The 13,454-nt window shown below is 31.8% G+C and overlaps 2 protein-coding genes across 2 annotated transcripts; one reads left to right on the top strand and one right to left on the bottom strand.

Annotated features, from left to right (window-relative positions):
- Positions 1-5,060: 5,060 nt before the first annotated feature.
- Positions 5,061-9,904, top strand: TpnC25D (Troponin C at 25D). The gene is made up of 5 exons (XM_077438410.1): positions 5,061-5,141; positions 5,831-6,002; positions 7,873-7,975; positions 8,795-8,943; positions 9,030-9,904. Exons 1-5 carry the CDS (start codon positions 5,139-5,141, stop codon positions 9,056-9,058), a joined length of 456 nt encoding a protein of 151 aa, XP_077294536.1. The 5' UTR covers positions 5,061-5,138; the 3' UTR covers positions 9,059-9,904.
- A 4-nt stretch (positions 9,905-9,908) lies between these two features.
- Positions 9,909-12,952, bottom strand: LOC143917038 (arylphorin subunit beta-like). Its single transcript, XM_077438409.1, has 5 exons — positions 12,627-12,952; positions 12,409-12,539; positions 11,492-12,325; positions 11,257-11,414; positions 9,909-11,173 (listed from the first exon to the last, which is right to left on the bottom strand). Exons 1-5 carry the CDS (start codon positions 12,706-12,708, stop codon positions 10,267-10,269), a joined length of 2,112 nt encoding a protein of 703 aa, XP_077294535.1. The 5' UTR covers positions 12,709-12,952; the 3' UTR covers positions 9,909-10,266.
- Between the last annotated feature and the right edge of the window lie 502 nt (positions 12,953-13,454).

Below are 13,454 nucleotides of genomic sequence, written 5' to 3'. Positions count from 1 at the left end.
ATTTCACTTGTGCCAAAAACGTGCAAAAAACCCACTTTCAGATTTTACAACAACTATACTATTATTTTTACTTTTTATTGTCTTTGAAAACTACGAGAGAGAATCATTTTCGAAATTATGATATGTAACACAAAAACAACATCGCGTAAGCGGAAAATTTGATGAATACATATAATCAGAGGAAAAACGCTACAAACAAAAAAAGGTACATTCATATAACCAATTAAACAACAATAAGACTGATACAAAGCAAAGAGTATACAAAAATAACATTTAGTTATAAAGAATTACTAGATAAACATATTTTTAAAGCAAACTACATGTAATTTTTCTTAATAGAACTAATTGACATAAGTGGGTTGTTTGTTTTTTTTTTTACAGTCACATCTTCTGCACAATACATTAATGTATAGAATTTCTTAGAAGAAATCACATGTGAAATTGAATTTTGTTATAATTTCGTCGAACTTTTGACATTTTGATGGACACCGACGCGAAAACAGTTCAGTGAACGAACGTTCCGAGTCGAACAAGCAATCCAAATAAATAAACTGGCATTTTCATCCAAAAAATCAACTTTATTCTAATATATATGTAGATCAAGGAGCTTTTATTATGCATCACGAGTCCCCAAAACTAAAATATACTATTTTATCATGGCTTACTAAAATTGTGCAAAACTGTTTTTAAACGCATTTCTATGTATGTATATTACGTATTTACGTCAAATGAAACCACACCTACACAGATATGACGAAAGTTGCGTTTTAATTTGAATCTTTTAATTCAAATTTCATTGGAAAACATTCATCCATAACCTGAGAATTAAATACATACATACATATGTAGTTTTAGTATGGAAATTTACTAATCTTTAAATTAACAATTACCTAAATCCACACATCGAATACTTAATCGAATACGAATAAAAATGTAATGTTGACAGTTTTTCTTAATAATATCAATCGCTAATTCTAATTTAAAGCGCTAGCCGAATTACTCGGCGTTATCCAGGAGAATGAAAGTTCAGATCCCTTCCAGAAACCATCTCCTGTAAAAGTTATAGCAACATTAGATATTAGGTCCTAAATTGTAAACTGTAATTTGCATTGCGGATCAACAAACAAACAACATCCTTATAGAACAAATCAAAGTTTCTATGACGACGATTATATATTCAATTTTCCGATTCAAATAAAATTAATAGAAAAAGAAAAAAAAAATTACTATTAGATTCGCCACGTTTAAGCTGTTTATATTACAAACACTGAGCGAAACCGGGTAAAACAACTAGTATTATATATTTATATATCTATCTATGTACATGTTTGCCGAGTAACCAATTCCCCTTTAAACTAATTAAGTTGCGAATAGATTTTTATTTTGATTAATTAATTAATTTTTCTTATTATTATTATTATTTACAAAATATCTTCGCAGGGGTGTTGACATATTAAGTTATTTAATTAAAAAAAAATCAAAAGAAATGTGTCGGTTCTGTGTTAGATCCGCACGTGGTTGAATATTTTATTCAAATACCTAATATACCAAAATATTTATATTTAATTGTTTAATATGAAACAAAAATGGTAAAAACTACGTAGTAAGTATATTTCTTTTGTTATTATATTCCTATTATATTCGATTATTATTATTAATTATCATTATTATTATGTATTATCATTATTATTTATTATTATTATTATTTGTGAAGAATTCTCCTTGAATGATCTTGAGAATCTCAATAGCAAAATACAAGAAATTGTTTTTTAATGCAATTTGAAAATTAAATAAAGACAGGCTATTTTGTAAATATTTATAAGAATAAATAAAATTGAATGTTTAAATAATCATACATATTCAAGTTGATTAATTAGCCATTTTTTATTATGGTTAAGGGTTTATTGAGACATTTCAGCATGTTGTCAGTTTAATGTGAATTGTGTATACGTACATATGTATGTATATGTATGAAACAGTCAATATGTATTCCTAAGTGCATTTCTACTTTCACTAGTAGAAGTATAGTTTCACCCACTCAGTCGGTGAAACCATGTCGCACAAACCAGGACATTGAAAACGCGCGTCAACTTGGATGCTATGTATATCATAACAGCACCAATCTGAAAAAGGGGTGAGGACTGTCCAATTTATGAAAAATAGGGCATTCAATTTAGGAATCAAACTGTTCCCATGTGGAGCTGTATTTGGACAAACTGCGAACGCTAATTTCTGTATACTTAACTATTTTGTTTTTTTTTCTGTCATATTTTTAACCATTGCGGCGCATTAAGAATTCCTATAATGCCATAATGGTCCAAATTATAGATAAATAAATAAATAAACGTTATCAAATTTGCCTTATGATGTTAAACATTTATACATAGAAGATATCAAATAAAAAATTGTTGGAGGTAGAAGAAGAAGACAACATCAATATAAGTATCAGAAGTAAATGAATAGTATTCGGAATATGGATTCCCAAAATCGTATGAAATAATTGTAACATGTGTATATATTCAAATTATTCCACATTTCAAATCGTCGAGTAATTTCTCAACCAACTTTAAAATAAAGCACAATAGTAAAAATATACGTATAAATTAAATTAGACTACAGTAATATTTGTAAACAACCAACTGTAATATTTATAGAAATTTCATTCATATAGCAGTGTTCAACAGAAATATTTTTAGACTGATTAAGTTATTTTCAGGTATCTCTCTGTATACATATACATACATACATACACTAATGTATTATTAATAAAGCCATTTAATTCGGTTACACATTGGTATTGTCGGTGGTCGATGCATTTGCGTGATGTGTCAGCAAACGGCATCATCATTACTTTCGCCGCTGGTATTCTCCGGTTTACTACGAGTTCATCATCAGCTGACCCTGGCTGACGATGAGCTGCCGCTACATTTTCGACGGATACAGCCCGTTTCGCACAATTCCTGAACGACGCGTCCAAGGCGTCTTTTACTAACCTATTATATTTTCAGTTTCAGTATTATTTGTGTAACCGAAAACACGCGCCGGGGCACACGGTCATACACAGCAGAAATTTACCACTAAAATTGGTCATTATCATTGAAAACATGCACTCAAACTATTCTTACATTTTTTCAATGTGGATGTAAAATACCATGATGGGTATATGAACCCTCTTATGTTCCTCAAATGAGCCTACGTACTAACTGTTTATTAAGTACAGTGTTCACAATCAAATGGTAAACTTAATCCGATTTATCCTAAGATTTGCGCATGGGTTTGTTAAGTACGGGATTTGATGGACCAATTCGGTGAAGCTAGAGTACTATTTTGACGAAAACAAATTAATAATTTTGCAATTATTAATTACTAATTTTCCAAATCGGTTCAAAAAATAATGGAAACGACAAGCATAGTAAACAATCTTCATTTGTTTTTTTTTTTATATATAATGCATTAATAGAATATGTAAAGTTTTGAGCTTTAAAAAAGCATTATGATTTCAAATTGGTAAATGGAGAGTAAAATATATTTTTCAAACCTTTTTGCATCTATTTTCAAATGGACCTGGGAAACGCTAGGATATGTTTGTACATATATGACGTTTAGACATCTATTTCAAAACTTGATTTCGATAAGATATTAAAAAAAAGCAAAGAGAAAACTAACTGAAGAAAAACAAATATATTTTTGAAAACTTCAAATAAAACAAAAGAATAATAGTTTATGTTTAGAAAACTAGATATATTCTATTTATAATTATAGCATTCTTTGAATCAAGTTTCAACAAGTTTTAACGATTTCGATATAATAAATCATTTGCTATGAAAACACGTATTTTCCATTTGTACATAATGTACATACATATATGTATGTATGCATATATGTATGTTTATATTTTTGATTTTTAAATGCTTTTAATTGTTCATAAATCTAAAATCTATTATCATAGCTACTGATCCAGTGATCATTATCTATTTGACACACTATTTTTCTTGTAACAGCCCAAATGTACTTTTCGTTCGTTCATAAAGATACTCGATTTTTCATCCAATCTGACCAGTTACATATTTTGTACACAATAGAACAAATTGAAAACGAACTCGTTTGTTCATGCACAAACTATTTGGCATTAGTTTTAATATTCTCTGTCATTTGTCCCATACCTCTATACATATGTATAAGTATGCTTACCCTGGGTTGCTGTAATTTTAATATTAATATTAAAGGAAACGGGAATTATAGCAATGTTGTAATGTGGTTTCCATAGAATCTCTCTCTTAAATACTTGTCGTTTTAATATATCAAATGTTTTGACAGCTAAAATTTCATGCACACAAGATAGCTTTTGACTGTTAGCACTTAAACTAAAACCAATAGTTCGTGTATGAGCAAACTAGTGTACTCAAAAACGAACCGAAGTGAACACTTCGACTGTAACATAGGCATACATATATCTTATTCTAAAGTTACATCATATATAATATATAGTAGAATATGAAAAAAGCTCAAAAATCTCTATACAATTCTAAGTATGTAACAATAACGCATGCAATAACGAATGCAATTCCCGTTCCTGTTTCCGTTCCCGTTCACGTTCCCGTTTCTCGATGTGTTTCGATAAGTGAATGTTTCAGTTTCCAATTAATACTTAAAAATCAAATTAAATTACAGTAATGATAATTTATCGGAAAAACGCAGGCGGCGAACACAATTGTTTGTTTATTTTACTCTAACAAAGCAGGTGGCGACGCGAAAACATTTGAAATTATTGTGTTGCAATGCCACTCATTCCTGTTTTCCCGTTCTTTTTCCCGTTTTTCGGCAAATTTTTTACAGAAACCATGGCGGGCATGTACACAATAACTCATGTAAGTTTCATCGCAATCGGTAGAATGGTATAGGAACGCATACGTGACAGACAGACAAACATTGATTTTTATATATAGTTATATCGATTGTAAAAGTAAGATAAAGAATCAAAATTTCAGCGAATTGTTCAGCTGGAATATTCCTGGCTAACTGGTCGACGAGCTTGGTAAGGGTGAGGGGGCGTCACATATAAAGGTGTGTTTGGACGACACAGTAGTCCAGTGTCTGTAGAAACTAATTTCGCGACCGTCACACCACAGCCAACAGCCATGGTGAGTTCGAATCCCATCGAGGACATAACCATGACCTAAATATGATCTTTTTGGGAGAAATTTTGGATAGTGCATCGATTAAAGCGGGATGATCCTTCGATGTGATAAAAAAAAACGATATATGGATGTGGGAATACTCTCGACGTATTCTTATCGAGAAAATTTTGAACATATGAAAATGAGAATATGAAAGTGTAAACGATTAATTACATCTGTCTCGTTTGTCAAACGAGATCTTGATATTCGTCTTTGCTGAAATAACTTCGTCGTGTTGCGCGATCTGATAAGCAGGTGTTTCGTTTAAGCGTAAATTGGCATACAGAATATTATAGTATATTATTTTCAAAACAAATATATATATCGGCTAAAATTACTGTAATTAAGTATTGTAAGTAAGTTTATGGGAAAAAGTTATATATATTTTATACTGTATTCAATTTCAAACAAAAAATTGAACAACATGTGATATAATCTACATAATAAAATTGCGATGGAATGATTACATTTGTAAATTGAAAAAAGCTTCTCAAAAGTTACTGTTATAAAGTGTTACAAAAACGCAACTAAAATCAATGCAATAATTATCATTATCGAATTTGCGAAAGTCCCCAAAAATCCTTCCAAATCGAATCAATTCACTTTCAACTGAATCAATGTGAACTTTACATAATATGAATTTGTTTTATTAGGATTCCGATGATGACCAGAAAATGGCCATTATGCGCAAGGCCTTCCAGATGTTTGACACCACCAAGTCCGGATACATCGAGGTCCTGAAAATCTCCACCATCTTGAACACCATGGGTCAACTGTTCGACGACAGCGAATTGCAGTCACTCATTGAAGAAAATGACCCAGAAGGTAAACGAGCCTGCGATTGAAAGCTAATTTGCCTATTATATTATATTTGATTCGATCATTTGCAATAAAATTTGCGTAAACAAGTGCAAGGGTCATCGATTTTACGATTCCCAAGAAGTGGACTCGTTAAAATCCGCCGATTCGGCATGCGGTCTTTATTACGTTTACTCTCGGCAAACATTTCTCACCGCGCGTGGGCTCTTTGATCCTTTTCGATCTGAACGTAAATATTTTTATCTTTAAGTTATTGCACATATAATCTAAATCGCGTAAGGAGCTACTTCAAACAAAAAAAGGTGTATTTACATAATGTTTTGTTCGCACTTGTGGCCCGATCGGCTAATGTTTGATAGTTAAAAACATACGTCGAAAGTCTTGGAAATGATAATAAATTCAAACATTTGCCGATTTCATCTGAACCATCATACGTTTTGAAATCGGTATAACAAAATATGACAACGACCATGATGAAGACACTACCATGTCACGTTTGTCGTCTTTTATGGTAAAAACACACTCAAAAACATGACACGGAATGTGCTCATGGTTTCCAGCTGTATAGGGGTATATTCATGTCATTATTAATTCGTACGATTTCGACAAGTTTCTCATACATTTCTGCAAATATGGGAATCAACGCTTTCGATCACTCTCAAATCTATGCCAATACAATAGTAAAATATCACCGAAAACACTCCAAGGGGTGATTTTTGGCAAGAATCGCGACGGTATAGATTAGGAATGCTAGCTTTTTTTTTGCTTGTGCAAAATTATTTAAAAAAAACACGTGCCGTGTACCACTCTATGCATGTGTCTACACCTTTATTATTTCATATTTGATTTATATCTGTATCCGAAAAACTTACTGTTAAAAAAAATATTAAGATAATTCTTAAATACTACTTCCCATTATAAAAAATTCATAGCTTTGAAGTATTTGCCTGTAACAATATATCGGTACATTAAAATAGAAGATTAATGAATGAACAAGTATTTTTGTAACGTAAGTATCAAGATTGAGAATGTTTATTTTTGAAATGTTATTGTTATAGAAAAAAATTGGCACATGTTTTAATTTTTTTTTTTTTTGCCTATACTTGACGTTTTAAATAAATCATTTAATGACAAAGATATGTCAAGTTACTGATATGTGTGACATCTCTTTGTAACGGCTAATCTTTTGGCACTCACAGTTTCAATTAATTATCATTCCATTATACTCTATTGGTTAGATTTACGAACTAGCTGTCGTTTACGATAAATGATTCTGTTTACATTAATCACTTTGGATAAAGTACCGACATAAAACTTTCGCTAAATTATTATAATATTATCGTGATAGACTGTCCCTTTATTTAGAAATTTAATTAGAGCGAAATTGAGCTGATGTTCAAATGAATGTTGAACTAAAATAAACTTACATATACTGTTATATGAACACGCTAATTTATTTATCTTTCTCCGCTCGACACTCAAAGTTTTGGCTGTATGATGATATTTCACGAGTATAGTAATATAAATTCCACGGTAGGTTTATATATAATGTATGATATATAAACATCCGAAACGCTCACTATGCAGACCGAATAAGTGTGTCGATTCTAAAAACAAATCTGCGAATAATTTCGAGTGTATTCTGCGGTAGCTATTTCCGTCTACGAATGTCTTCGAAGACGCCTGATGATGGGTCTGGATCATTTAGCGTGTTATTCGAGATGACGGGCCGCACGCTTGACGATACCTGAAAGAGGAAAGAGCTATAATCTAGCTATAAGAGTTCGTTCGATTTGAATTTCAATTAAAATAGTTTGTAAGACAAATAAAAATTATAATATTAATGTTACTTACGTATGTTTTATGTTGAATGCAGCTTCAGGAAGAGTCAACTTTGACGGATTCTGCAACATTGCCGCTCATTTCCTTGAAGAAGAGGATGCTGAAGCTATGCAACAGGAACTCAAGGAAGCTTTCAGGTAATTTGTTTATGAAATATGATGCACATGATAAATCTAATACATCAAAGATAAATAGTTTTAGTTTAGCTGATGGGATGAAAATATTCTTCACAAGTAATAAATTTTCATATTGATAAATTATGTTTGGTTATCAAGACGACAACTAATTATTTTATTTGTAATTCAATTTCACAGATGTCATTATAAAGTATTAAATTAAACTCACGAATCTTTGTTTTCTACACAACTATTTATATTATTTTATGTTAGATTTATAAATGAAACATTATTTTAATTAAAATTATTTATCTTTAGATAGCTTGTAATTTATTAAAATCGAATAAAATTTTATAAAATGGTTTCAAAACATAAATTTTTTGCTTAAATCGTTCAACTATAAAATTTTTAAACGTTCAACTATAAACGTTTTGTATAAAAAATAGATAAATCTTAATAACCACCTGTTAAGTTATGTAAATGTACATATGTACATATATTTTATCATTAATTTAGGAACTGAATTTAAGATATTTTCAATAGGTGGCGTATAATAATTTCAATAAATTGAATGATTAATTAATTTTAGAATAAAAATGAATTATTTATATAAGATGATTACATCATTTGATTTGTGGTAGATGGTTTTTATTTGAGCCGTCCCGAAACCAAAACGTCTGCCATAGTTTATCATATAAATTGATTAATGGTTAGCAAAATCGAAACAGTGCCAAATATCGGCACATGTATAATTACTGCAAATGCGCCTTTGAATAATATTGGCAAATTGAATTGTACCTATACTGTGTATTAACGTTGGAAAATTTTCGTTTTGTTTAGGTTGTACGATCGTGAAGGTAACGGTTACATCACCACTTCCACCTTGAAGGAAATTTTGGGTGCTCTTGATGACAAACTCAGCAGCACAGACTTGGACGGCATCATTGCTGAAATTGATACTGACGGTTCAGGAACTGTTGACTTCGATGGTAAATGATAGCTTTTATTATTGTTCAAATTTACAAAACATTGTTGGAGAACTTAAATTTTTACTCGTTTCTTCTTATATTTGCAGAATTCATGGAGATGATGACTGGCGATTAAACAACATTCTTCGTTTTAAGCAATATTAATTTGAATAAATTCATCAGCATACAATCTGAAATTGTAAGTTTTCAAACTAGAACGAGATGACTTGAATTTTAGTTGTGTTGTGGAAAAATATTTTGTTATTTATTTTATTTATTCACAACATCGACATAGTATTATGAATGTTTTGTATTTTGTCTTGTTATTCCTGTGACAACAAACTCACGTTCAAAATATTAAATGTTATTTATAATTTTTAAGAAAAAAATATATTTATATTTTTTATAAGAGAAATTTATCCAGCCGAAAATATTTGATCAAAAATAAAAATATTTTACAATAAAGTTATGAGTTTTATTTTTTTCATTCTGTTGTATGTAGTTTTTCTTTACACATAGATACTATCCATATTTGCTATTGATTTCTAAAATATGTTTTTTAGTGTAAATGATAAATTTGTAAGTTGATATTATATTTGTACATGTGTATAATACAATATTCATTTATTAAATTAACAAATGAACATCATAATATTTGTAATTTTGATTCAAGTAATTTTATTTTTTATCTTCATCTTTTTATATTGTCTTCATCAACGTTTGTTTTTGTTTTATTAATTTTCAAAACAAAAAATTTCTACAAAACATTAAATTTATTGAATAGTTTTTATAATACTTTGACACTATTAGTAACAATATTGAAATCTGCAAATTGGATGTTGAATGCTACGTCATCCCTTTATGTCATCTTCTAATATATAAATTCGAAAGAGACTTTGAATGTATGTATGTATGTTTCTTTGGGTTGTAGATTTAATTTAATAAAAAAACAAACGAATATTCAAATAAAATAAAACTATTTAAATAAATTTAATAAAATGTTTACTATTATTTTAGATTAGCCACGTTTAAGCGGTTTATTAAAACCACTAGTAATAATATAAATTAACTTCAACAGTTAACTATGATCTTGTCCAATTTCCAATAGGAAAGAAATTCCAAGAATATATAAGAATTGAGATGTAGTATTAAGATGCATCCATATGTATAAGTACATACTGTGCATATGTATGTATATGTATGTGAGTGTAAAATGTAAATAAAAGATATTTAAATATATAGGAAACATATTTTATTCAGTTTTCTATTAAAATCAATTGATTGATTGAGATGGTCTTGAAACTTAACTATTTATAAATAATAAAAAGAGTTAAGAATTTTAATTTAATAGGTAACATCATTCTTCTTGGAGTATGAGTCTGAGTGGTAGACGATCATGTCTCCGAAGTGCATGTTGGGTGTGTAGAAGTATGTTTCGTCGATTTCACGATCGAGGGGGAAACCGAATGGAAGGTCCTCGTAGTAGCGAGAGCCGCTGCCAACACCAGCGCTGTACTGGTAGGGGTAGGTGGAACCATGTGGTACCTTGGCCTGTTTGAAGGGAGTGGCGACGACATAGTATTGATAGACCATGCCCTCACGTCTGCCCTTGGGTACCAACAATCTTAGGGGCCAGCCGTTGTGACCTTCGGTCATGTCGAGCTTGAACTCTCCTTCTCCAGCGATTCCGGTGAGCACCCTCTTGTAGATCTCGCGGGCAGGGGTACGATCGTGAACACAACGGGAGAATTCAGTATTCTTGCGGGTGATGGTGTTCTTGCCAGATTTCAGTTTGTAGATGAAATAGTCAACTTCGACAAAGTTGTATTTGTTGTCGTTCAACTTGATGTGACGGCCGTAGCTATCGTATTTGGGTCCGAAGAATACCCTGATGGCGGCTTCGGTGTCCTTATCGGCAACAATGTCGTAGGTGACTGTGAATTTCTGGTGGTTCAAACGTTTCTGGCTGGCGTGGAATACGTATTTCTCCTTGTGTTGGGTTAACTCGTCCTTGCTCATGTATACGCCATTGCTGATGTCGTAGGTGAAGTTTTCGAAGTATGTCTTCATACGGGTGAACTCAACATGATCTACTTTGACTCCTGGGTAGTACAATTCTTCCTTGGTGTAAGAAGGCATGTATTGCTTGAAGCGGAAGAAGTAGCTCATGAAGCGCTTGTACAGTTGGTAGAAGACGGGATCGCGCATAGCAGTTTGGTATTGTTCTAGGGCAGATGGTACGTAGTCAATCCTATTGAAAAATATCAGTAAGCATATAAGTAAGAAATTTTGGAATTTTAGAAATTATAATAACGTGAGACAAATAAAACTTACGTATCGTAAGGTTTGACAGCACCACCCAACAAGAATTTAGCGATGACAGAGAGGTAGTCATAGAATCTGATTTCTCCCAAGTCTGGGTTGCTTTGCACGAAACGTCCGAGAGTTTCGATATCACTGTGGTCTTTCAAAGACAATTTGGTTCCATCGATCTGAGAATAAACAACCAATTAAATAAAAAAATGCCTGAAATAATTTGTATGTGTTTCATGAGATTCAATGTACTCACCAAAGTCACGTATCCTCTGGTAACGGCATCACGGATGCGTCTTTCATAATCTTCGACTTCCTGGACGAGGTACTGGTTGTTATCGGTGTTGACGTAGAAGTTCTCTTGCCTCCTTGGGAAGGGATATCCGTTGGGGTATCTCATGTTGGGGTTGTACTGAGTCTTGACTGGGTACCTCCAGTTGAATGAGGAGATTTCTCCCAATCCGTTGGCTAATCTTTCCAAGTAGTAACGGGCCAAGAGTTGTTGATGAGTGTAGTAATACAGCTCACCGCGTCTATCCTTGTTCAATCCATATTGTTCACCTCCCATCCAGAATGGATAGTCAGCGTGGAAGTAGAAGTAGTATGAGTTCAATCCGATGTCGTTGGTGAAGTAAGATACCCTTTGTTCTTGATCGTAGAAGTCGTACGATGCGGTGTGGTTATCGTAGAAGGTGTAGATATTATCTTCAAAGTGGATTCCATGATATTCTGCCAAATTGACATCTTGGACGAATCCTTGTTGTTTGACGTATTGAGCTTTGGCGAGGACGTCGCTGCTGACGAAGTAATAGGGATAGATTTCATAGGGGGCTGGCAAGACGATTCCACGGCAATCCTCACGGTGGAGGATAGCTACTGTGTAGGAATAGATGAAAACTCCTTGGTTCATGTATTCGCGGGCCCAACAAGCGGTCTTATAGAAAGTCTCCCAGTCCTTAGCATAGTAGAAGACATTGAATAGAGCAATAGCTTCATCCCTATGCATATCGAAAGTCAAACTGAAGAGCTTGAACTTGGGAACGAATCCATGCTTGTAGATTTTCACGAATTCCTTGACAGCTTTCGCGTTCTGTAAATATTATAAATAAATAAAAATTAATCATTCAATATATTTGTAAAAAAATATATCAAGTGAGAATCAATTGAACTTACGGTGTATTTGTCCATATTTTTTTCGACAGAATACTCCTTGGCGATTTTGATGTGCTCATCGCCATATTCTTGGCTAACATGGTTCAACAAGTCGAGGACTTTTTGTTGCTTCAAAAGAAAATCTTTATCAGCTGGAAGAAACAGTAAAACAATAAATTTAGTAATTTTAAATCAATATACAATACACTTTTTAATAAAAGTTCAGTATAAAATATTACCATGTTTGTAGTCATCTTCATGTTTAATATATGTGGCAGTCGCCAACACCAAGAAGGCGGCGAAGAACACTAGGAACTTCATCTTGCTACTATTGCAGCAAACGACTGTACCTATTTGCCGATTGTCTTACCTTTTATACAAAATTGTACCACCTCTAAATTTCTATTTGCAATTATTTAATTATACAAAAAACATTACAAAAAGTTTCGATAAGAAATTTTCAACCGACTAGGTATTGTCCGATAACCTTATTTCATGCAAGTTATTCACATGGTGACAATTCAAATGTTGATTACTAGTGTGATGAGTGCAACTTATCCCAAAATGGTCAAACATCACGCAATATGATCGTGATAAACAAGTTGTTGATGGAAAATAGGTACATATTTACATATGTACATATTACCGAGACTTTATTTACTTTATATTGTACTTACTCCATTATAATCCATTCAATCATACTCCATTTCAATCTTTATTTACTTTATACATACATACTCCGTTATATTAGGTATTATAGATTTATTGTTTATCTTTTATAATTTAAATCATTTAATATTTACTAAGAATGTTAATCGCGTGTATCTATGTATGTATGTATGTAGTACATACATATGTGTTATGCATATGTTGATGTTGCGCTGATCCACAGATTTTAATTTAGAATCACCAAATTTGGTATACATATATATGTAAATACCTATATTATATCATGACTATAAAGTACAATACATATTTATTTCAAAAGTTTGGTTTATTACATTTTTTTTTTCAGGAGCAATTCGTTGGACTTTTCGACTATTTATTATTATTTACTAGTGGTTTTA

This window comes from Arctopsyche grandis, chromosome 9, assembly GCF_051622035.1.
Source record: "Arctopsyche grandis isolate Sample6627 chromosome 9, ASM5162203v2, whole genome shotgun sequence".
Classification (NCBI taxonomy): domain Eukaryota; kingdom Metazoa; phylum Arthropoda; class Insecta; order Trichoptera; family Hydropsychidae; genus Arctopsyche; species Arctopsyche grandis.
The sequence above is the reverse complement of the archived record's forward strand: the minus strand, read 5'-3'. Positions and strand labels throughout refer to the sequence as shown.

What these genes read in the sequence shown, in the direction of transcription:
- TpnC25D (XM_077438410.1), top strand. An exon ending in GAACTCAAGGAAGCTTTCAG is followed by an intron (nt 7,976 to 8,794) that starts GTAATTTGTTTA and finishes CGTTTTGTTTAG; the next exon opens with GTTGTACGATCGTGAAGGTA. An exon ending in AGGAACTGTTGACTTCGATG is followed by an intron (nt 8,944 to 9,029) that starts GTAAATGATAGC and finishes TTATATTTGCAG; the next exon opens with AATTCATGGAGATGATGACT.
- LOC143917038 (XM_077438409.1), bottom strand. Translation starts at nt 12,708, where the DNA reads ATGAAGTTCCTAGTGTTCTTCGCCGCCTTCTTGGTGTTGGCGACTGCC. An exon ending in TGAAGATGACTACAAACATG is followed by an intron (nt 12,540 to 12,626) that starts GTAATATTTTAT and finishes TGTTTCTTCCAG; the next exon opens with CTGATAAAGATTTTCTTTTG. An exon ending in GCTGTCAAACCTTACGATAC is followed by an intron (nt 11,174 to 11,256) that starts GTAAGTTTTATT and finishes ATTTTTCAATAG; the next exon opens with GATTGACTACGTACCATCTG.